Source organism: Dermochelys coriacea, chromosome 12, assembly GCF_009764565.3.
Source record: "Dermochelys coriacea isolate rDerCor1 chromosome 12, rDerCor1.pri.v4, whole genome shotgun sequence".
In the NCBI taxonomy this organism is placed as follows: Eukaryota; Metazoa; Chordata; order Testudines; family Dermochelyidae; genus Dermochelys; species Dermochelys coriacea.
The window spans coordinates 3,982,898-4,007,887 of NC_050079.1; the positions used below are offsets into that span (position 1 = coordinate 3,982,898).

General features: G+C 43.4%; 1 protein-coding gene across 1 annotated transcript in view; it reads right to left on the minus strand.

Moving 5' to 3' along the window:
* CNGB1 (cyclic nucleotide gated channel subunit beta 1) overlaps positions 1-24,990 on the minus strand; it is a 96,382-nt gene that overhangs the window by 21,084 nt on the left and 50,308 nt on the right. The window contains exons 18-24 of the mRNA XM_043495241.1: positions 12,062-12,169; positions 5,884-6,041; positions 4,814-4,984; positions 3,959-4,167; positions 3,280-3,330; positions 2,515-2,601; positions 373-437 (exon numbers count right to left, since the gene is read on the minus strand). Of these exons, the coding sequence (XP_043351176.1) occupies positions 373-437; positions 2,515-2,601; positions 3,280-3,330; positions 3,959-4,167; positions 4,814-4,984; positions 5,884-6,041; positions 12,062-12,169 (849 nt within the window). The remainder of the gene's footprint in view (positions 1-372; positions 438-2,514; positions 2,602-3,279; positions 3,331-3,958; positions 4,168-4,813; positions 4,985-5,883; positions 6,042-12,061; positions 12,170-24,990) is intronic.

Below are 24,990 nucleotides of genomic sequence, written 5' to 3' on the forward strand. Positions count from 1 at the left end.
TCTCTTGCTTCTTGGCTAGGGAGATCTGAAAAAGTAACATGCTTTGGGCTGCGGAGGCCCTAAGGTGATGTTTGATTCCGGTGTGTGTCTGCCAATCATCTCATGATGCACTATTAGTGTTGTCAGCCTCCCAGAAGACATTTCCAGCCTCAGGAGATGTCACTGCAATTGTGGCAGTCAATAATGAGGAGGAAGAATTTTCTCTATGTAGAATAACTATGATTTAATCACATATGGGTAACAAAGAGGAGCTATGTTTGGATGGAGATTGCTGCATCTCCACCAAATTGCACCTCTTCCCCCTCCAATAAAAGAGCAGTCCCAAAAATATCTGCCTCCAAAAATAAAAATGTATCAGCAGTTTTTCCTCACCTGTAGACATATGCCTTGCTCAGGATAGCTTCAAGCCGGTTATTAAACTCAAAGAAGGCCATGTACTGTTAAAGAGAATGATACAATGTGCATTAGCTTCCCATCAATCACAGCTGGTAACTAGTTTTTAATAGGGCTTGAATGAGAATCCTTTAATTCAGTGGCTCTCAACCTTTCCAGATTACTGTACCCCCGTCACGGTGCAGGACTCACCCCTGCGGCACCTCCTACTGGTCTCTCAGGGAATTAGCTCTTCCAGCCTCCAGAGTGCCCTCTGCAGGCCAGTGTCCTGCTTGCCCCCATGTCCCTCCCAGAACTCCGTGCCCCTTTTACCCAGGGTGCTGCCCCCTAGCAGTACCCCCACAGTCTCTGGGTCTCCCCTCCCCAGAGAACCCCCACCCACTATCCCCACCTCACCTCAGTCTTTGGCTACTGCCAGTCACCATTGAGCCCCCACACACTGAGGCGGACTGCGGTGTATAAGCCAATCATCACAGGCAAGGGGGTTTAGACCTGCTGCCTCCACCTACCCGTGGGCTGCCCCCTGTAGCCCCAGTACCCTTTTTGGCCTTCCACTAGGCCTGCAGTCTGGAGCCTCCCAGCTCCTCTGGCCTTCCCCAGCCCTGCTTCACCTTAGGTACCCAGGCACGCTCCCCAGCAACCAGGCCCTTCTCCCTCTAAAGGCAGAGAGTCTGTCTGCTCCTGGCCCATGGCCCTCTTTTAAGGCTCATAGCTGAGCCTGCTTCCCCCAGTCAGCCCGGGAACTGCTTGCTCCCAGCCACTGTCCTCCCCTGGGCTGTTTTAAGCCCTTTAAGGCTGGAGCAGGTGATCACCCCGCTACAATCCATTTCAGCAGTCTGATCTGTCTTGCCTACCCGCAAGTTTCACCTCACTTAAAAACTATTGCTTAAAAATATCAGATATAATAATACAAAAGTGTCACAGCCACACTAAAACTGAAAAATTGCAAAGTTTCTCATTTTTATCATATAATTATAAAATAAATCAATTGGAATATAACTATTGTACTTACATTTCAGTGTGTAATATATAGAGCAGTATAAACAATTCACTGTCTGAAATTTTAGTTTGTACTGACTTCGCTAGTGCTTTTTATGTAGCCTGTTGTAAAACTAGGCAAGTGTCTAGATGAGTTGATCTACCTCCTGGAAGACCACTGTGTATCCCCAGGGGTACGCTTACCCCTGGTTGAGAACCACTTCTTTAACTAGCAGAACTACGTTTTACCTCCAGGTACCCTCCAAAAAATCTCATTTCCCTTTCAATTGTACTCCTATAGTAGTTCTGTATCAAAAACTACAGAAGGTGGGAGATGAGAGATTCTGATGCTTCTTTTAATTATCACTGATCTTTTTTATTTTATTCAGTATTTTACAATTGTAAGTGTGTTTTAGAGCTGGGGTAAGGCGCTGGATTGACAGCCCTGGAGACTCAAATCTTCCATGAACTTTTCAAATCTTGGCCTTTCTCCTAATCCTGCAGATCACTGCCAGTCCATTAGGGACCATCCTGAGACTAGTGACTCATTTCACATGTGCCACAAAATAGGTGGTAATGACTTTCACTTGCTACTAACGTGGCTTAGATTTGAACTAGTGACTCTATAGCTCACTGAGCTATCTAATCTTCTACTGAAAGTAGCTTTCATATGTCCTCAAATTTTTAAAACATTATTGTACTTTCCTTTAAAACCTTAATTGCTTCAAAATCTCTCACAGGAGAGTTGTTCCCTGCTTACATCAGATCTCATTACAGCAATGTGGAAAATTTATAATCATATGATATGGAACTCACTCCTGTTGTCATTGGAATCAATGGCAAAACTTCCATTATCTTCAATAAACACAGGATCAGACCCTTAGTATGTGCTCTTACAGTCCCCTCCCCCAAATAAAAGAAATTATGATGCTCCTAATGACAACTAAAATGTATCGCAACTTTTAGTAATTCCTTCAAAAGGACAAACCTCTTCCCCTCCCTGCCCCATGCAATTATACTGTAATCTACAATTAATCTACATCTGCAGACAGCAAGAGTGTATCAAAACCAGTATAAGATTCTCCCACATTAACTAAAAATGCAGTCCTCTCCCCCCTTTTTTTTGTAACCTCCTTGACTTACCTTAAAACAGCGAGGCAACCGCAAGAGAGAATTTACGCCAACTTTGAAGTAAAAGAAATCCAGGGGAAGAAGGCAGAACACGTCCATCTAAAACTCACATGTGAGATCACAACAGAAAACACGGTGGTGAATTGAAATCATCATGGCGCTCTTTCACTTCTATCATTACTCAGGAAAGGGTGTTCGGGACCCAACTCTGGCTTCATTTACTAGGAAGCAACTTCCACCGAAATCAATTCGGGGATCCAGGGGTGCAGCAGGTTAAGTCAATGGAAATAAAACTCATGTTCTGCACAAATTAGGCACAAACTTCCATAAATTTGTACACATAACAACTGGGGCGCTGGCTAAGCCAACACTGCAACAGGATCTCCACCACCCTTAAATGTGTGCAGCCTGCTGTCTTGCCCACCTCTAACTAGCTCTCCTCTTCCTAGCCCTCTCTGAGGAGGCTACTGCTGCCTTTGGCACTGGCACATCAAAGTGCGATCCCCAGTTATATATGGCTAGCCCTTGTCCAGACACACACCCAGGGTACGAGGAAAGGCTCCTAGACTCCTTTCCATTCCTTTCATATCCAGACAGGGCCATCCTAAACCTGGCCTACATCTGTCAGATAACTATCACATGTATTTTAGAAATTATTCTGGTCCTAATATTCAGAGGTGTGACTAATAACATGAGGATATGGATTCAAAATACGATTGTAATGTGTCCTTTAAATAATAATAAATATGTGTAAAAATCAAACACAGTGTGTCAGACCTTGAAGCGTCGGGATTTCAGGTAGTTCTGTCGCATGGCCTTTTTATCAGTCTAGATGAGAACAGGAAACAGAGGAAACATCATCACTGGTTGGCGGTGAGGTTTACTGACCTGCACTTGATTGAAAAGGCAGAAAGGAGGCATCTACATGATATCACCAGATACTTCCTTCCTATTATATAGAAGAGGGGCGCGGAAGAGTCCTAATTATGTGGGAAAGGGATTGGGATGGGAAATGACATCTTCCTCCCACCATAGTATAGATATTGCTGTGACCTCACCACAGTTAACATGGTGGTTCTTCTGTATAGGGAAAACAGAGAGATGTGGCTTGATAAAAGGGGGACGTGGGGTGTTGAGGAACAGCCTCACTTAGCTGCACATTCTCCTTAGGACACTGAGTAAATTGTAGATCCCAAAGCCTCTTTCCATAGCTTCTCCTCTGCACAGTGAACATTTCACGATATACTCTGTGGGTAAAAAAATTCACTCAGGGCCAACGAAGTAAATAAGGGAAGAGGTGGGAGAGCTGCCTTTTTGCTATATGTTCTTATCTCCCAACGTTTGCCAAAAAACCTTTCTATGGACTTCAAGTATTACAAGAGGAGGTACCCAAAGCAAGCCAAAGTCCCGTTTGAAATTTTGCCTTGTGAGGGAACCGGTACTAGCTGCTACTTACGATTATGTCTCCTCCTTGGACAAACTGCAGGCGGACCTGAAAGACAGTGATGTCCAGAAAGTAGATGAGGTCGCAGAGATAGTCTACAAGTAGCCACCAATGGAGGTTTTCAGGCATCTGGTATGGAAAGGCCCAGCGTACTGGAATCAGCCAGCAGTTCCAATTCCAGGCCAGAACAACAAAGAACAGCCACAGCACATACATCAAATCTAAGCAGAGGGAAGCACAGGTCAAAATTAGTGAGCAGTTGACAGGGAATAGCCGCATATTGTCCACAGGGGTGACTGTAAGGTGAATGAATTAGGCACTAAAAATTAAAGGGAACAAAACTTCTTAAATTCAAAGCACTTTATTTCAGGCTGCTTTTGCTCTGCTTTCAGATAATCCACTTTTTTTTTTCTTTTGCAACTACACTGAAATAGCTGCTGGCTTTTGGAGAGAGCTGACTCTTAGAAATGAGCCAGGTGGTTAAGAAGAGTGAGTAGCTGGTGGGGAAGGAACTGGGTTTTCAGGAGATTTTCAGAGCAGTCTGACAAAGTCTGTCAGACAAAATGGCCAAAAACCACTGGTGCATTGCCACCCTCGCCAGCTGTGGGGCAAAAACTGAGGCTAGCTATGATACCTAATAGCATTTATCACTTCCTTCTGCTCTTCCAAATGAAAAAAAATCAATCATAGGCAGGGTCTAAATCATTCCTTTCTTCCTTCTTGGGTGTCCTTACCACTCTCCCAACTCTCCCATTTCTTTCTCCTCCTCTCCTCCTTTCTTTCCATTCCATCTCTACTTTTATCTTCCCTTTCTCATAAATGGAGTAGCAGCATTATCTCAACCAATCGTATTTTTCAATTACTTACCAGTGAGAGGGTCTATGCTTCTTGGGAACCGGTACTTTTTCATATGGCTTAACCAGGGGCGGCATCTGAATTTGCAGCACATCATCTCACAGTAATGTTCCTCCACTTCGGCTTCTGTCTCTTTTTGTTCTGGTGGTGGTAGTGGTTCTGGAGAGGTTTTCCTGGAAGGGGCTATGAACATTCATAGAATTATTGAAAGCAGCACAAACTTCTCTGATGGGCTGAAGTTCTCATGTTTGTCCCTGGTCATTAAACTTTTCTCTTATTAACATAGCCTCTTCATGAAAGGCCAGTCTGCATTCCTAGCTAAGAGCTTTGTTAATGTTCGTGACTTTTACGTTTTCTTCACAGACCAACCTCTCTCAAAGACTAAGAAGCAGCTCAGCCTTCATGCCAGCTCACCCCTGTGTCTTTCATAATTATAATATAATTTTCTGCACTTATACAGCTGTAAATTTCAAAGCACTGTCAAACTATTGGTATATTCATCCTCACAACACTCTGTTGCAGTATGGAAGTATTATTACTCCATTTTGCAGATGAAACACCTGAGGAACAAAGAGATTAACCTGAATTGCCCAAAGTCACACAAGTCTGTAGCAGAGTAAGGAACAGAACCCAGCTCTCCTTAATTCCAGCCCTTTGCCTTAAACAGAAGACCATTCTCCCTCCCTTTTTGTTGGGTAATGATTGCTAATTATGCCACATCATCTGGAACAGTGTTTTTTGTTTGTTTGCAATGTGCATTTTTTTGCATACAGAACTAGATTGAAATTACCAATCACTTCACTGAGGATCTTACAACAGACTTGAACACCGCTCCAAGAGGGCTACTCGTATTCATTGAACCATCATTTCCACTCACTTCTACTCAACAATTCTGTCTCCTTGTATGTACTCTTTAGCTATTCTTGGAAGACAGGTAAATTATTAAGTTTCCAGGCTACAAAAATAAATCATCATTTTTATTACTTGGGCTTTACAAAGCCAGTTTCTCCAGCTCAGTAACTTTTGCCTCTTGCTCAGCATTCACTGTCTACTGAGAGGTCCCAAACCCAGCTGTAACTCACATGCCACAGGGGTCTCATCATCAGAGGTAGTATCTGGCTCAATCAGTTTCTCTTTCACTTTCTCAGTCCTGTCTTTAAAGAGCCTCACCAGCTCTTGCAGCCGGTCATTGATTCTTGAACTGTTCTGGCTTGTTGCTGAACCTACTCGCTTTGGCAAGCTGCAGAAAAACCATTAGAGAATTTACTAATGTGAAATAAAAGAAGAGTGTCAGTTCAAAGCCCTTTTCTTCGCCTTTAGGATCCTTAGTTAGGATTCAACCCTGTCAGTAAAAAAGAAAAGGAGTACTTGTGGCACCTTAGAGACTAACAAATTTATTTGAGCATAAGCTCAATTGTGCATCTGATGAAGTGAGCTGTAGCTCACGAAAGCTTATGCTCAAATAAATTTGTTAGTCTCTAAGGTGCCACAAGTACTCCTTTTCTTTTTTTGTGAATACAGACTAACACGGCTGCTACTCTAAACCCTGTCAGTGTTGCTATTGCATAACTGTACATGGTCACGTGTGACCACTAAAGTAAATTCAATCTCATAGATTACAGTCAGAGAATCATAGAAACGTAGAAAGGACCTCGACAGGTCATTGTCTCCCCATGCTGAGGCAGGATCAAGTGTACCTTTAGACCATCTGTGACAGGTATTTGTCTAACCTCTTCTTAAAATCCTCCACTGATGGGGATTCCACAACCTAAGTATGGTAACTCATTCCATTACTTAACTAGAGTAACAGTTGGAAAGTTTTTCCTAGTATCTAAACTAAATCACCCTTGCTGCAGATTAAGCTGATTACTTCTTGTAACTACCTTCCATGGACATGGAGAACAATTGATCACCATCCTCTTTGTAACAGCCCTTAAGGTATTTGAAGACTTATCAGGTCCCCCCGCAGGGCAGGATCCCCTGGGAGAATAACATGAGGGGGAAAGGAATCCAGGAGAACTGGCTGTATTTTAAAGAATCCTTATTGAGGTTACAGGGACAAACCATCCTGATGTGTAGAAAGAATAGTAAGTATGGCAGGCGACCAGCTTGGATTCACAGTGAAATCCTTGCTGATCTTAAATACAAAAAAGAAGCTTGCAAGAAGTGGAAGACTGGACAAATGACCAGGGAAGAGTATAAAAATATTGCTCGGGCATGCAGGAGTGAAATCAGGATGGCCAAATCACACCTGGAGTTGCAACTAGCAAGAGATGTTAAGAGTAACAAGAAGGGTTTCTTCAGGTGTGTTAGCAACAAGAAGAAAGTCAAGGAAAGTGTGGGCCCCTTACTGAATGAGGGAGGCAACCTAGTGACAGAGGATGTGGAAAAAGCTAATGTACTCAATGCTTTTTTTGCCTCTGCCTTCACGAACAAGGTCAGCTCCAAGACTACTGCTCTGGACAGCACAGCATGGGGAGGAGGTGATCAGCCCTCTGTGGAGAAAGAAGTGGTTCGGGACTATTTAGAAAAGCTGGACGAGCACAAGTCCATGGGGCCAGATGCACTGCATCCGAGAGTGCTAAAGGAGTTGGCGGATGTGATTGCAGAGCCATTGGCCATTATCTTTGAAAACTCATGGCAATCGGGGGAGGTCCCAGATGACTGGAAAAAGATTAATGTAGTGCCCATCTTTTAAAAAGGGAAGAAGGAGGATCCAGGGAACTACAGGCCAGTCAGTCTCACCTCTGTCTCTGGAAAAATCATGGAGCAGGTCCTCAAGGAATCAATTCTGAAGTACTTTGAGGAGAGGAATGTGATCAGAAACAGTCAGCATGGATTCATCAAGGACAAGTCATGCCTGACTAATCTAATCGCCTTCTATGACGAGATAACTGGCTCTGTGGATGAGGGGAAAGCAGTGGACGTGTTGTTCCTTGACTTTAGCAAAGCTTTTGACACGGTCTCCCACAGTATTCTTGCCAGCAAGTTAAAGAAGTATGGGCTGGATGAATGGACTATAAGGTAGATAGAAAGCTGGATAGATTGTTGGGCTCAACGGGTAGTGATCAATGACTCCATGTCTAGTTGGCAGCCGGTATCAAGCAGAGTGTCCCAAGAGTCAGTCCTGGGGCCGGTTTTGTTCAATATCTTCATTAATGATCTGGAGGATGGTGTGGTTTGCACCCTCAGCAAGTTTGCAGATGACACTAAACTGGGAGGAGAGGTAGATACCCTGGAGGGTAGGAATAGGATACAGAGGGCCCTAGACAAATTAGAGGACTGGGCTAAAATAAATTTGATGAGTTCAACAAGGACAAGTGCAGAGTTCTGCACTTAGGACGGAAGAATCCCATGCACCGCTACAGACTAGGGACCGAATGGCTAGGTAGCAGTTCTGCAGAAAAGGACCTAGGGGTTACAGTGGACGAGAAGCTGGATATGAGTCAACAGTGTGCCCTTGTTGCCAAGAAGGCCAATGGCATTTTGGGATGTATAAGTAGGGGCATTACCAGCAGATCGAGGAACATGATCGTTCCCCTCTATTCGACATTGGTGAGGCCTCATCTGGAGTACTGTTCAGTTTTGGGCCTCACACTACAAGAAGGATGTGAAAAAATTGGAAAACGTCCAGCGGAGGGCAACAAAAATGATTAGGGACTGGAACACATGACTTATGAGGAGAGGCTGAGGGAACTGGGATTGTTTAGTCTGCAGAAGAGTAGGGGGGATTTGATAGCTGCTTTCAACTACTTGAAAGGGGGTTCCAAAGAGGATGGATCTAGATTGTTCTCAGTGGTACCAGATGACAGAACAAGGAGTAATGGTCTCAAGTTGCCATGGGGGAGGTTTAGGTTGGATATTAGGAAAAACTTTTTCACTAGGAAGGTGGTGAAACACTGGAATGCGTTACCTAGGGAGGTGGTGGAATCTCCTTCCTTAGAAGTTTTTAAGGTCAGCCTTGACAAAGCCCTGGCTGGGATGATTTAGTTGGGGATTGGTCCTGCTTTGAGCAGGGGGTTGGACTAGATGACCTCCTGAGGTCCCTTCCAACCCTGATATTCTATGATTCTATGACTCTAGAATAGATCACATTTTCTAAATCTTATAACATTTTTGTTGCTCTTCTCTGAACTCTCTCCAGTTTGTCTACATCTTTCTTAAAATGTGGCACAGACACAAAAATGACCACGGTACTCCAGCTGAGGCCTTACCAGTGTAAAGCACACCTGAACAATTTCCTCTTGTGTCTGAAATACAACATGCCTGCTGCTAGCCTTTATTGCAACTGAATCACATTGTTGGCTCATATTCAATTTGTGATCCATTATAACCCCATCCGATGAAGTGAGCTGTAGCTCACGAAAGCTTATGCTCTAATAAATTTGTTAGTCTCTAAGGTGCCACAAGTACTCCTTTTCTTATTATAACCCCTGGATCTTTTTCTGCAGTACCACTGCTGAGCCAGTTATTCCCAAAACAGATAAAAGTTGATGATTCTTTTTAAAAAATCTGATTTTTTAATTTAAATTAGATTTTATTTTAATAAAATAGAGGGTTTTTTAAAAAAAAAAGCCTACTTAAACTTAATTTTGAAATTATGACAACCTATGTTAGCCCTAAACTTAATCTAATCTATTGACATCATTAAAAACATTTTTTAATTACGCAGTATATGTTTACTGTCAAAGTTTTAAAGAACGTCAAACCACTGAACTGATGGAAGTCACTGGCTAAGCACCTCAAGCCCGGGTTTGTTGAAGTGCTAAACCAGCTTTTGACAGCAGTAGCCTCTTCTGCAGGGGAGAGATAATATTTTCTTCATTTCCATTTATTTAACTAGTCCAATTCAATAATAGTTCATTCAAATTTAAAAACCAATAGGAAGTAGAAAAAAACAGGAAAGCTTGTTTTCCTCTTCTAATCTATGAATAAAAACTAGGTGTGAGAGGATGAGATCCACTATTTCTAAAATCTTAAAGGACACAATCAGTTCAATTCACTAACTACTGATAATACTTCCTTTGTTTAATAAATTAGTTTTAAATGCAAAGTGTTTTGATCAACTTTTTTCTTATGCATGCAGCACTGTTAAGGTAGTTTTATTTAACTAATTAAAAACACCTTTAACATGCTAGGTTTTTTGCATTTTTAATTGCATTCAAATTCCCATCCAAATAGAGCTTCACACAAATCACAAGTAAAAAATTAATCATCTAGTAAATAAGAAATGCATTATTCACCATTTTCTAACAGAATAAAAAATCAGACTCTGAATAAATGTAGGTTTCAGACTAGCAGCCGTGTTAGTCTGTATTCGCAAAAAGAAAAGGAATACTTGTGGCACCTTAGAGACTAACAAATTTTTTGAGCATAAGCTTACGTGAGCTACAGCTCACTTCATCGGATGCATCACGATGTAGCTCACAAAAACTTATGCTCAAATAAATTTGTTAGTCTCTAAGGTGCCACAAGTACTCCTTTTCTTTTTGTGAATAAATGTAAGTTCAGCTATCTCACTGTTTAAATAAATGTATCTGGAAATAGTGTATTCTCCTGGTTTGCAAAAAGAAGCACCAAATTTAGTGAAAAAGCTATATTTAGTTGCCAATCAACTTTCTTTTGTTGTTACCAACCAACGAGAATCCACCTTTCTTGAGGAACATAACTAAAAAGTACAAATGCAAAACATATTAAAATCTGATATTTAAATCAAGTTATTTATTATTTATTTATTATTTATCACTATATTATCCTGTATATATTTTATAAATATATATTGTATATTTTCCACTCCATGCATCTGATGAAGTGGGTTTTAGCCCACAAAAGCTTGTGCCCAAATAAATTTGTTCATCTCTAAGGTGCCATGAGGACTCCTCATTGTTTTTGCTGATGCAGATTAACACGGCTACCACGCAAACCTAGGTGCTTACAGTGTCACAAGCCCATACAGTACATTTGCTTCAAAGGGGAGACAGTGCTAGAAAAGATTTGGTAATTACTAAGAACCCACGCTACTTTCTGCCATCACTCACCATGCTCTGTCATACCAGGAGAGGGCTTTGGTTGAGAACCACTGGATGGAGTTGTAGGGGAAGCCTGTGGGCATGTAGGGGGAAGACTGTGGACATGTAGGCTGTGAATTCCCCTTTCAGTCTTTCACAGCTTGTCTTGACTAAAAAATTAGGTCAGGTTAAAGTTAGGTTGTGTTAACTAATATGATTGCAAAGTTACGTTTAACCTCAGTGTAGACAGAGACAAGTCATGTTTAGCTGCATGTCAACTGGCTGTTGTTAATGCTAGGGTTCTAATAGGCTTAATTCATGATCAGCTGACACAACAATTTCTGGTTTCAGAGTAGCAGCCGTGTTAGTCTGTATCAGCAAAAAGAAAAGGAGTACTTGTGGCACCTTAGAGACTAACAAATGTATTTGAGCATAAGCTCACTTCATCGGATGCATGAATTTCTGTCTACATGGATTGGTAAATCATGTTTAACATTGTGTTAGTTCAAGCAACTCCTCAAGGCCATGGTCTCGCATGATCCAATTTTATTAATAAAGACAAGCACTGAATGGGTGATGTTCCTCTCAAGACTGTTGCATTAGTGGAACAATGTAAAGAAGTCCAAGACTGAGTACACATGATATAAAATGCCCTCTCATTCCAGAAAGGAGAAACAGGATGTTTCTGAACAACTAATACAAGTTGGCAGCACCGCATTTCTGTAATACCGTTCACATTAAAAACGCAGCCATCTTCTCTGCAAGCTAAGCCAAATCTTTCAGTGATGTCTACAAATCTGGCAGCACTTGGCAATGGTATATTTTTTTGTAAAAAATATTCCTTAAATATGAACCTGTATTATAAAATAGAATAGATATTAAATGCAGCTTTTAAATGAGTTCTCAAATCTGTGATTCAAAATTAGATTATCCTTTCACTACTTATACAGTCTATGGTTTTTGATGCAAAAGTTCTAGGCCAGCAAAATCATGGAGAACATTTTTCATTGCAGTGCATGAAGAATAACAGGAACAGTTTCAACTTTGGTAACAGCATATTTCCTTACCCACTGAGCTGAAACATCTTACTCATCAGTGCTAGATATCCATCCATCTATCCATTTCTCTGTTGTATCTTAGGTATTTCTAAGGTGCCAGTCACCTTTGTATCTATGCACCAAAATATGAAATCCTAATAACTACACTGATTCACGAATCTGGGCCTCTCATTCTAGCAGTATACCCAACTCACTCTTTTCTCTGTAGATTGGACTGGCCAGGCGAGGCTCTGACTGGAGACTTAGCTGGGGATGGCACAATTAAATCCTCTGTGCTGTCCTCCTGGGAGCGTAGCTTCCTCCTAAAGAAAAATGAGTAAATGGCATCATGAACAAAAACAATCAGAAAGAAAATGATCTTTGCTCCTCCTCTCTCTCTCTCTCTCTCTCTCTCTCTCTGTCTCACACACACACAAAACACACACACACTCACAAGCCTCCACGCGAGGCTTAAAAAAAGTTAAACTGAATCAGAGTAACTTACAATGTAAAATAACAGAACTGCAGAGAGAGCTTTAGTATTGTTGGCTGTATCTTGGCAACTCGTGGTATAGGACGCCATCAGATGGTCAAGGGACATCTATTTAGAACACATCACCGGACATCAGCAACACCAGGAGGGATGAGCTGGAGTGCCATTGAGAAGCAAAGTCCGGAAAGTAACTGAAATACTTCTCTGAGAGATGGTATTTATTGAGGGACAACCTATCCTAAATTCTCAATTACTGAGGGTCAATCTACACTCATTGCTATATTTGCTTTCCACAAGCTACTCTTAGTATAACCTTTTATGAGTGCTGTATCTGAATATTTGGATGCTAATATCTAAACTGTATCATTACATTTATTAACCTAAATTGGGAATCTTGCAGATTATGTACTATATTTATTGTATGACTTTTAAACCAAACTTTGTACTTTTGGATAATTTAAGTATTATACCTAGATGTATAGACACTCTTTCCTTAACCTGTGTATTAGATCATTTTAACATTAGCTTCAATAATAATTTTTAAATCTGTTCTTGTCTCTTGTATCTCAGTGACAGAACGCTCTTAGCACTTTGGGGCCCAGATTGCTCATGGGGCACTATTTAATATAAATAATAAATAATCAAGAACCAAATTCTGCCCTCAGCTGATTTCAACAGACTTAGAGGTAAAACAAATGATACTCTATGTTTTGCACGGGTTTTATGCAGCTGATAGTTCTAAACAAAGCTAATTCACCGAATAGAGATCTGAAACCTCACTGCACTGTATTGGATTTAAATTTTAGATACAAGACATTCCAGTGACTTGGTACCGAAACAACTCATGTGAGTCATCACTGGCCTCCTCATTGTATAAGGGTGCCTTGCAGTCAAAAAATGAATTAACATCGGGCTTAGCAAAAGACAAATTTGCACCCATAGAAACTCCATCATATTTTCACTAACTGCATATGTCCTTTATTATTCAGGCCCACATGTTTACAAAAACGCAAATATTATAAAACAGTACACTGGTCTGCAGAGTTGGTTAAATGTATTTTTGAAAGTAACAGTCGTTCTTTAAGGAAAAGCAAGCATCCTGCTTTGTCGAAAAAGTACAACCCCCTCTTTTCATTTCCTTAAAGACTCTTACCTGACATACTTTAAAATCATCCTTCACATCCACCAGAATATGCAATCTGTCTTTTTGTGTCACGTGAAGTTTGGGGAGAATGCCTCTAAATTTATTTTCAAATTAACACAAATGCCCTTGGGGAGATAAGAAAGAGATATCTGTCCTCTAGAAATGCTGAATGTCTGGGGACTCAGAGAAAAGGCTTTGATGGTCTGCTGTGGCTGCAACTCACCTACTTTCCTGGCAGATGTTACAACCTACCAATGTCAAGTCAAGGAGAGAGCTGGAACATTAACTGTTAAGTAAACTAGCAGGTTATGCACAAATTGGTAGTTACTGTTTGTTTTAAACTTTGAAACACTTGTTTTAATGTCTTAAAAACTGCATGAAAATGCCGACTGAATGTAACTAACTTATACAGGGGACACTCAAAATATATAGTTTCCTTATTTTAAAATAAAATACTTGACGCTAAAAAAAAAAGAAATAAAGGAGTTTAAAGTTCAGCTGATTTTAAACACTGGTGGGGGAGGGGTTCTGTGGGAACCTGGGGTATCACGACTAAATACCTTGAAGATATGCATGTGTGTGTAAGTGGGTTAAGGAAGTTAATATTTTTAACTGGCCTCAGTTTCTTAATTGCCTGAGGAAGTACTGAATCTCTGTGTGATACTCCTATTAGAACATACAGACGGCATACTGGGTCAGACCACCAATGGTCTGTGTCATCCAGTCCCAGCGTCTGACAGTTGCAGGTTCAAGGAGACCCGGAGCATGGGGTTCCATCCTGGCTAATAACCATCGATGAACCTATCCTCCATGAACTTATTAATTCTTTTTTGAACCCAGTTATACTTTTGGCCTTCACAACATAGAATCATAGGACTGGAAGGGACCTCGAGAGGTCATCTAGTCCAGTCTCCTACACTCATGGCAGGACTAAGTGTTTGTCTGACTGGTGTTTGTCTACCATCCCTGACTGGTGTTTGTCTAACCTGCTCTTAAAAATCTCCAGTGATGGCGATTCCACAACCTCTCTAGGCAATTTATTCCAGTGCTTAACCATAGTATCCCATAGTAAAGAGTCCAATGCGTTGGCTGTGCATTGTGTAAAGAAGTTCTTTCTTTTGTTTGTTTTAAATCTGCTGCCTGTTAATTTCATAAGGTGACCCCTAGTTCTTGTGTTACATGAAAGGATAAATTCCTTATTCACTACCTCCACACTCACAGGTTTCAGAGTAGCAGCCGTGTTAGTCTGTATTCACAAAAAGAAAAGGAGTACTTGTGGCACCTTAGAGACTAACAAATTTATTAGAGCATAAGCTTTCGTGAGCTACAGCTCACTTCATCGGATGCACGAAAGCTTATGCTCTAATAAATTTGTTAGTCTCTAAGGTGCCACAAGTACTCCTTTTCTTTTTACCTCCACACTATTCATGATTTTATAGACCACTTCCTATCCCCCCGCCCCCCAGCTGCAGTGGTCCATATCACTAATCATTTTTGTTGCCCTTCTCTGCAAGACTCTATGAGCTGATTTTGCCCTTAAATACACAATGGCTGCACCTTCAATAGAAGTCAATATGCATTATGGCTCTATAGCAAAGGTCAAACCTGGGCTGGAAAGACTAGATTCAAAGCCCATTAAAATCCACTGATTTAAATGGGCCTTGGAACAGGTCCTCTGTGGCTAAGATGGCATAGCTATTTAATAGGAGTGTGTTTATATGAAGTAAAAGTTAAGCACGAAAGAGATTTAATAAATAATCAACAATACAAGCTCAGACACAAATTCCAAAGTCTGTTCTATATATACGAAATTCTGCACACTTTTCTACTTTACCAATAAATATACTTACCAGTACCTATTTGAGCAATCTAAATAATTGTAGAATATTGTTACTTATTGACTTATAAAGTAGCTTTCCCACAGTGCTGTTCAAGATGAAAATCAAACCCAGCAGAGCTTTGCAACCATGAATCTTAAAATAACTAAAGGAAAAGAAGATTTTAAAACACAGAGTGTGATGCACAGGCAAGAAGATACGCACAAACCACATTGAACAAATTTAAAGGAACTGAAGTATGAAGGATTTTGAATACAAGCAATAAAAATTTAAATTGCATCTTCAGGTTCACAGGTAGCAAAAGCAATTGCCTAAATAAAGACACCACATGCGAAATATGAAGTCTTGGGCAGGGGAAAGGGAGGAGTCGTGTATTTTGCAGTATTCTGAAAAGTCTTGGAAAACCTGACAAGCCAGGGAAACCAATAAAGAAATCAATGCAATGCTTCAGCGGCAATAGAGCAAAAGCATGAACCAGAATTTCAGCAGGGTCAGAGATAATTCTCTGAATTTTGAAAAGACAAAATAATTAGCAGAACATGATCTAATGCAAGTGTCAGGGTGAGTGGCCAAAGATGGCCTAGTTCTAGTTCTAGTGTGGTATGCCTAAAAGCTATCAGGTTTGTCCTTGTGGCAGAGCCTTTGGCTCATATTGACTGTATACTTGAAAATGATTTTTTTTAAGTTTAGCTTCACTATTGTGTGTTTTATTGCACTATGCTTGGATGCTTATGATAGGTACCTTACAAATATATCATTTGTATTACTGTAGCAACGAAAGCTCTAACCAAGATCAAACAGCTCTGTTGTACTAGGTACCGAATGATACAAATGGAATGGGGGAGAGTCCCGGCCCTAAAGAGGAAGCGAAATAGACAAGAAGACAAAGGAAGTACTATTAGCCCTATTTCGTGGATGGGAAACTGAGGCACGGAATGATTAAATGATTTGCTCATATCTATGGCAGCTGGAAACTGAACCCATTTCTACTGAGTCCCTATCCAGTGCCTTAACCACAAGATCATCTTCCTCTATTAAGTATATAAATTAGGGCTGTCAATTAATCACAGTTAACTCACGTGATTAACTCAAAAAAATTAATCATGATTTAAAAAATTAATTGCAATTAATCGCACTCATAACAATAGAATTCCAATTGAAATTTATTAAATATTTTGGATGTTTTTCTATATTGATTTCAATTACAACATAGAATACAAAGTGCACAGAGCTTACTTTATATTATTATTTTTATTACAAATATTTGCACTGTAAAAATGATAAACAAAAGAAACAGTATTTTTCAATTCACCTCATACAAGTACTGTAGCGCAATCTCTTAATCGTGAAAGTGTAACTTATAAATGCAGATTTTTTTTGGTTACATAATTGCATTCAAAAACAAAACTGTAAAATTTAGAGTCTACAAGTCCACTCAGTCCTACTTCTTATTCTGCCAATTGCTAAAACAAACAAGTTTGTTTACATTGACAGGAGACTACTTCTTATTTACAATGTCACCTGAAAGTGAGAGCAGGCATTTGCATGGCACTTTTGTAGCCAGCGTTGCAAGGAATTTACATGCCAGATATGCTAAACATTCATATGCCCCTTCATGCTTTGGCCACCATTCCAGAGGACATGCTTCCATGCTGACGATGCTCATTTAAAAAATAATGCATCAATTAAATTTGTGACTGAACTCCTTGGGGAGAGAATTGTATGACTCCCACTCTGTTTTATCTACATTCTGCCATATATTTCATGTTATAACAGTCTCAGATGATGACCCGGCACATGTTCATTTTAAGAACACTTTCACAGCAGATTTGACAAAATGCAAAGAAGGTACCGTTGTGAGATTTCTAAAAATAGCTATAGCACTCGACCCAAGGTTTAAGAATCTGAAGTGCTGTCCAAAATCTGAGATGGACGAGGTGTAGAGCATGCTTTTAGAAGTTTTTAAAAAGCAACACTTCAATGCGGAAACTACAGAACCTGAACCACCAAAAAAGAAAATTGACCTTCTACTGGTGGCATCTGACTCAGATGATGAAAATGAACATGTGTCAATCTGCACTGCTTTGGATCATTATCAAGCAGAACCCATCATCAGCATAGAATCATAGAATGATAGAAACATAGAATATCAGGGTTGGAAGGGACCTCGGGAGGTCATCTAGTCCAACCCCCTGCTCAAAGCAGGACCAATCCCCAACTAAATCATCCCAGCCAGGGCTTTGTCAAGGGCTGACCTTAAAAACTTCTAAGGAAGGAGATTCCACCACCTCCTTAGGTAACGCATCCCAGTGTTTCACCACCCTCCTACTGAAAAAGTTTTTCCTAATATCCAACCTAAACCTCCCCCACTGCAACTTGAGACCATTACTCCTTGTTCTGTCATCTGCTATGTCCTCTGGAATGGTGTTTGAAGTATAAAGGGACATATGAATCTTTAGCGCATCTGGCACGTAAATATCTTGCATCACCAGCTACAACAGTGCCACATGGATGCCTATTCTCACTTTCAGATGACACTGTAAACAGAAGCAGGCAGCATTAACTCCTGCAAATGGTAACCAATCTGGTTTGTCTGAGTGATTGGCTGACCAAGAAGTAGGACTGAGTGGACTTGTAGGCTCTAAAGTTTTACATTGTTTTATTTTTGAATGCAGATTTTTTCGTACATAATTCTACATTTGTAAGTTCAACGTTCATGATCAAGAAATTGCACTACAGTACTTGAATGAGGTGAATTGAAAAATTATTTTTTTGTTTTTTACAGTGCAAATATTTGTAATCACAAATAAATATAAAGTGAGCACGGTACACTCTGTATTCTGTGTTGTAACTGAAATCAATATATTTGAAAATGTAGTAAACATCCAACAATATTTAAAATAAATGGTATTCTATTGTTATTTGACAGCGCGATTAATCGCAATTGATTTTTTTAATCGCTTGACAGCCCTAACATAAATAAATATAAAACCTGCTACTGGGACATATGCAGGATCCTGTGACAGAGAAAGAATGAATACAGTTTTATCTGTGTCCTATTTTATACTTTCATGAGAAACATTTTGGGTTTTTAGAGAGAGCTAGAAGATTTTTCACACTTAGCCTCAAAAGTATTTTTATTAAACTGTGTCAAAGATCAGTGAGATGATTGCCTTTAAGAAGCTGTGTGAGCTGGTTATGAGACAGGCTCAAGCGGAGAGAGGGAGCATCAAAGAATAAGACTTATGATTACTCAAACAGCTCAAATACTCCGTGAAGGACGAATTTCACTGATTTTTTTAATCACTCTCAGATACAATAAAATTTGCATTGTGCTTTCTCAGTGCATTAATGAACTGTGTTTTAGTGCATCAGCCAATTGGGAACATTGACAATGGCAAGGAAGCAAGGAAAAGAAAAATGTATCAAGATCAGACTCCAGGGATCTAGGTTCTGCCTATCTATCTGTACATCTAGATATTTATACTGGTCTCTTCACCAAAGTATAGGAACTCTTTAGAATCCAAGTTCTGTTCCCAGTTATGCCACATCCTTTCTTTGGGACCTTGAACAAGTCATTTAACTTTGATGTGCCTCAGTTTCCCCTCACATGTAATATGGAGAACAATATTACTATATCTCATAGGTTTGTTATGGAGTTTGATTCATTAATATCTGCAAAGTGCTTTGAAATCCTCTGTTGGAAGGTACTAAACACCTTGAAGGATCTCCCTGTTGGTGAAAACAAGTGGGGAGATTTGGGAACATTTTCATGATTGTTTGTTTGTTTTTCAACCAGTTCTACTTTTATAACCCATTAGCCACTGGCTAGTATGCATTCATCTTCATCAAAAAGTGCTCAATATGCAAAGGATATGAATATTTAATAGCAGCAGCAGTCAACTGCAGGGTCTATGCTAGAAAAGTATTTGTGAACTTTGACATTCATGACAAAATCACTCCAAACAACTGACACTCATTTCAAGTTCTAAACATCCACTGGTTTACAGAGAATTTTAGTTTTATATGACAGTACACAACTCACTGTGGTCACAAATAAAAGGAATGGTGTGACTCAAGGAAAATCTGTATCCAAGACACCTATTTAACAAATTGTGAATCATTCAGCATGATATTATAGATCTAAACCATGTATGACAAGTATCACTTTATCAAAATGATGTCCCTCTTAGTCATCAGATGACAAAGAAATGAGACAAACGGACGAAGTTCATGGAAAAACAGGTTATTGATCAGTGTGGAAGTTACACCACTTGATTCAAAGGAAAGCAACCAAATAGTTATAAAGTAGCCAGGGACTAGTAAGTAATCTATACTGTTTGATCCAAGACCACTTATCAAGAAGAAAGACATTCTTGTCACTTCCATAAATAATTATGATGAAAAGGACTGTTACCTGTTCCGTAACTGGCGTTCTTCGAGATGTGTTGCTCAGGTGTATTCCACAGTAGGTGGGCATAATCACCACATGCACCGGTGCCAGAAGTTTTTTCCCTGAGCAGTACCCATACAGGGGAGCATTGCTGCGACCCCTGGAGTGGCGCCTCTATATCGCGCTATAAGGGGAGCTGCACACTCCCCCACCCTCGGTTCCTTCTTACCGGACAACTCCAACAGAGGGGAAGGAGGGCAGGATGTGGAATACACCTGAGCAACTCATCTCAAAGAACGCCAGTTATGGAACAGTTAACTGTCCTTTCTTCTTCGAGTGATTGCTCATGTGTATTCCACAGTAGGTGACTCCAAGCTATATCTGTTGGAGGTGGGTAGGAGTTTATGAGTTCCCAGGACTCAGCACGACCCTGCCCAACCCAGCATCATCTCTAGTTTGGGAGACGATCGCATAATGCGACATAAACATGTGGACTGAGGACCAAGTGGCAACCCTACATATGTCTTGGATAGGGACATGGGCTACAAAGGCCACCAACGAGGCCTGAGCCCTCGTAGAGTTGCCCTGACGATTGGTGGCAGGGGAACCCCTGCCAGATCATAGCATGTGTGTATGCATAAGGTGATCCAGCGAGAAAGGCGCTGGGTGGAAATGGGTTGCCCCTTCATACGCTCGGCCGAGGCAATGACCAGCTGCGAGGATTTCCAGAAGGGCTTAGTCCAATCTAGATAAAAGGTCAGCGCCCTATGCACATCGAACGCATGAAGGTGGCATTCCTCATTGGAAGAATGGGGCTTAGGACAGAGCACTGGAAGAAAAATGTCCTGCTCCAAATGGAAGGCAGAGACCACCTTCGGGAGGAATGCGAGATGTGGGAGAAGCTGGACTATATCCCTGTGGAAGACCGTATATGGGGGTTCCGACGTCAAGGACCTGAGCTCCAAGACACGTCAGGTTGATGTGATTGCTACAAGGAATGCTACTTTCCATGAGAGGTAAGGCCAGGAACACATGTCCAAGGGTTCAAAGGGGGGCCCCGTGAAACACCAGGTTTAGGTCCCATTGCCATACGGGGGATCTAGCATACGGGAATGAACAGTCTAGGCCTCTCAGAAAGCGAGAGGTCATAGAGTGGGAAAAGATCGAATGGCGTTGCACCGATGGGAAGAGCAGGTGAGCGATCTCCGAGTGGAGCAACCACTCGTACTGGGGGGAGAAAATCCTGCTGAGGTGATCGACTCGCGCATTGCGGATGCCGAGCAAGTGAAAAGCTCACAGGGAGATATCGTGGGCTATACAGAACTCCCATAAGCACAGGACTTCCAGACAGAGGACCGAGGAGCGAGTCCCACCTTGTCTGTTGATGTAGTACATCGCTGTGGTGTTGTCCGTAAGGACCCTGACCACCTTGCCGCGAAGGTGCATGCTGAAAGCTACGCACACCAAACGAATCACCCTGAGTTCCTTGACATTTATGTGGAGGGACAATTCTAAGGCTGACTACCTCCCTTCGGTTTGCATGCTCCCTGTGTGAGCTCCCCAGCCCAAGCCCGTTTAATGATGGGGTCACCTCCTGAAAATGAACCCCTTGCAGCATATTGTTCGGGTAAGACCACCATTGCAGGGAGGTAAGTATTGGGGATGGGACCGTGAGAACCTTGTCTAGCCCATCCCGGTCCTGATAGAACTGGGAGGCTAGCCAGAGCTGGAGGGGCCTCATACATAGCCTGGTGTGGCGGACCACATACGTGCATGCCGCCAGGTGTCCCAGGATCTGAAGGCATGCTCTCGCCGTTGTCACCGGGAACCCCGTGACCGAGGCGATGAGGTCTCGTATGGCCTCAAACCTGCCCAGTGGGAGAGATGCTGAGGCCCTGGAGGAGTCCAGCAGTGCCCCAATGAACTCTATGTGCTGTACTGGAAATAACGTTGATTTGGTCTCGTTTACCACTAGGCCGAGATCTGCGCATGTGGACCTGAGCCGCTCCACATGGGCCCTTACCTGGGCCCAAGGGTTGCCCTTGAGAAGCCAATTGTCCAGGTGTGGGAAGATTTGTACCTCTACCATCTGAGGTAGGCCTCTACCACCGCCATGCACTTTGTGAAAACCTTGGGCCCTGTAGAGAGGCCAAACGGAAGGACCGTAAACTGGTAGTGGTCTAACCCCATTAAGAAGCTGAGGAAGCGCCTGTGCCCCTTGAAAATGTGAATGTGAAAGTACTCGTCCTGAAGGTCCAGGGCCGCGTACTATTCCCCCGGGTCCTGGGTGGGGATAACAGAGGCCGGGACACCATGAGGAACTTGGAATGGACCAGGAAGCGGTTGAGACCCCCTTTTGCCTTGGGGATCAGGAAATACCAGGAGTAAAAATCCTTTCCCTGGAATTCTACCAGTACTCTTTCCACTGCCCCGAGGGGCATTAGCCGTTCCACCTCCTGCCCTAGGAGGTGGGCATGTTCCGGGTCCCCCAAGCCCATCGGCAAGGTGGGGCTGAGGTGAACTGCAACGTGTAGCCCCTGGAGATGGTGTTGAGGACCCATTGCTCCGATGTTATACGGGGCCACGCCATGCGGAAAGCAGACCAATGGTTGCAGAACACCCCAGCTTTATTAAGGGGGGTTCTCCCCGGCAACTGCCCTGGTACCCCCCTGCAGATAGTCAAAACCGTCTCTTTCCCTGCTTCTTGCACTTGAAGGGCCCAGGCTGTGGAGCAGAGCGGGACTGACTCTGAGACCGATGCTTCTGGTCTCTCGGCCTCTTATATGGCGGCTCGTATCTGCTTTGTGCAGATTGAGCCGACGTTTGCGGCTTGGCCTTGTCCTTAGCCGGAGGCACATAGAGTCCCAAGGTTTGCAGGGTGGTACGGGAATACTTCATCCCGGGCAGGCGGACATCCGTCTGATCTGCGAACAATGCTTCTCCGTCAAATGGCAGGTCCTGCATGACAGACGGGGCCTCCACCGACAGCCCGGACAGGAGGAGCCATGACGCTCCGTGCATGGATATGGCGGAAGCCATCAAACGGGCTGCTGTATCGGCCGCGTCAACCACTATTTGGAGAGTTGCTTTGGCCGCCACCGCCCCTTCCTCCACCAGAGCCTTGAAGTCCTTCCTCTCCTGCTCCGGGAGGAGTGGTTCAAACTTTGGCAGAGACCCCCATAAGTTAAAGTCATATCGGCTCAATAGGGCCTGATGATTGGCCACCCTGAGCTGGAAACTTGACGAGGAATAAACCTTTCTACCAAAGGAGTCCAGTCTCCTGGAGTCTTTGTTTTTGGGGGTGGGTGCGGGCTAGCCCTGTCGTTCCTGGTGGTTTACTGATTCTATCACCAGAGAGTTAGGTGCTGGGTGGGAATAGAGGTAATCGTGGTCCTTAGCCGGCACAAAGTACTTCCTCTCAGCCTTCTTGGAAATAGGGGCTAAGGAAGAGGGAGTTTGCCACAAGGTGTTGGAAATGTTGGCTACTCCCTGGTGGAGAGTAGGGCCACACGGCCCGGTGCCGAAGACGACAGCACATTAAAGAGTGTGTCAGATGGGCCCTCCAGCTCCTCGGCTTGCAGCTGGAGGTTGGACGCCACCCACTTTAACAGGTCTTGATGCGCCTGGAAATCCTCCTGTGGGATAACGGGTGGCAGTGCCGCTATGGCATCATCCAGTGCTGGAGAGGGGGCCGGCCTGGAGCAGTGGGCCTCTGGCGGTACCGAGGAGTTGACCCCCAGGTCGGAGTCTGGGCAAGGGGCTGCCGACTCGTGATTTGTTGACTTGTCCCTCAGCTGAGATAGAGAGGCCAATGGGGCCTGGGACACCTCGGCCACTGAACGGGTTCCCATCTGGGCGGGCATCTGTGATCACGGTGCCCATTGGCACCACTGCCCCTGCCATGAGGCCCCTTGCCACTGTCCAAGTTGGGGCCCTGGCAGTGCCAGCTGGTTTGGCTGAGCTCCGCGACCCAGTGATGGGCGGCTGGGTGCCAAGGCTGAGGTCACCATCAAACGCACAGTCCCATAGGAGCGGCGGGAGCGATGTTGCTTGCAATGCCATCTTCCGCAGGACCGGGACTTCGACGTCGAGGACCGGTACCCGTCGGAAGTGCTGCTCCGGTTCTCGCCCTGGCGCCTGGGGCTGCAATGCTCCGGTGCCGGTGAATCATGAGGAGAATCTCGTGTGCAACGTCTGGCAGAGCAGGAACTCGAACGGGAGCGTCGACGTCGATGGTGTCAGGACCGGCTGCGGTAGCTGTGATGCGAGGAGGAGTGTCTATGGCACCTCTCACGATGCCTGCGTCTGCTACTACGCAGCATGGAGGGACCTTGAGACTCCCTCCCAGGCAGCGAACTGGTCAGCCTGACTAGCATCGAGAGCGGGTGCGGGCTGTGAGATGACTGGCCACTACACGTCGAATGAGGCAAGGAGTGATCCTTGGAGTGGGAGCTGCTCCGCACTGGGGAGGTCTGGTGAGCACCCAGCAGCAGCTTGCCGCAGGACCGAGAGCCCATCATCGGCGGCACCCCAGGTACCGGCAAACTCAAAATGTCTCACACGGCCTGGAGAGCCTCTGGCGTCAATGGCATCCTGACTGCTGGAGACGCACGCGCAGTCAGTGCCGGGTTGATCCGCTCATCACGAGTCAGAGGCTTTGGGCCCAGGGGGGATCAAGGGCTGCCCGACGCGGGACCAGCCTCTCCCCTTCCCTTCCCTTGGCACCGCTGCGAGGCACAGATCTTCCCCTGCTTCTTGAAGGGGGAGTGGCGCCAGCTGGGGGAGGGGACTTCACTGCTCACCGAAGATGCCATGCCGGGCACCAAATCCGCTCGGCGTGCCGGAGTTGGGGCCAGCACCGATTCCATAAGGCGAGCACGAAGCCTGATGTCCCTCTCCTTCTTAGTCCGCGGCTTGAATGACCTGCAGATCTTGCAGTGCTCACTCATGTGAGTTTCACCCAAGCAGCGAAGACACTCAGCATGCGGATAAAGAAAAGGAGGACTTGTGGCACCGTAGAGACTAACAAATTATTTGAGCATAAGCTTTCGTGGGCTACAGCTCACTTCATCGGATGCATTCAGTGGAAAATACAGTGGGGAGATTTATATACACAGAGAACATGAAACAATGGGTGTTACCATACATACTGTAAGGAGAGTGATCACTTAAGATGAGCTATTACCAGCGGGTGGTGCGGGGGGGGAGAAAACCTTTAGTAGTGATAATCAAGATGGGCCATTTCCAGCAGTTGACAATAATGTCTGAGGAACAGT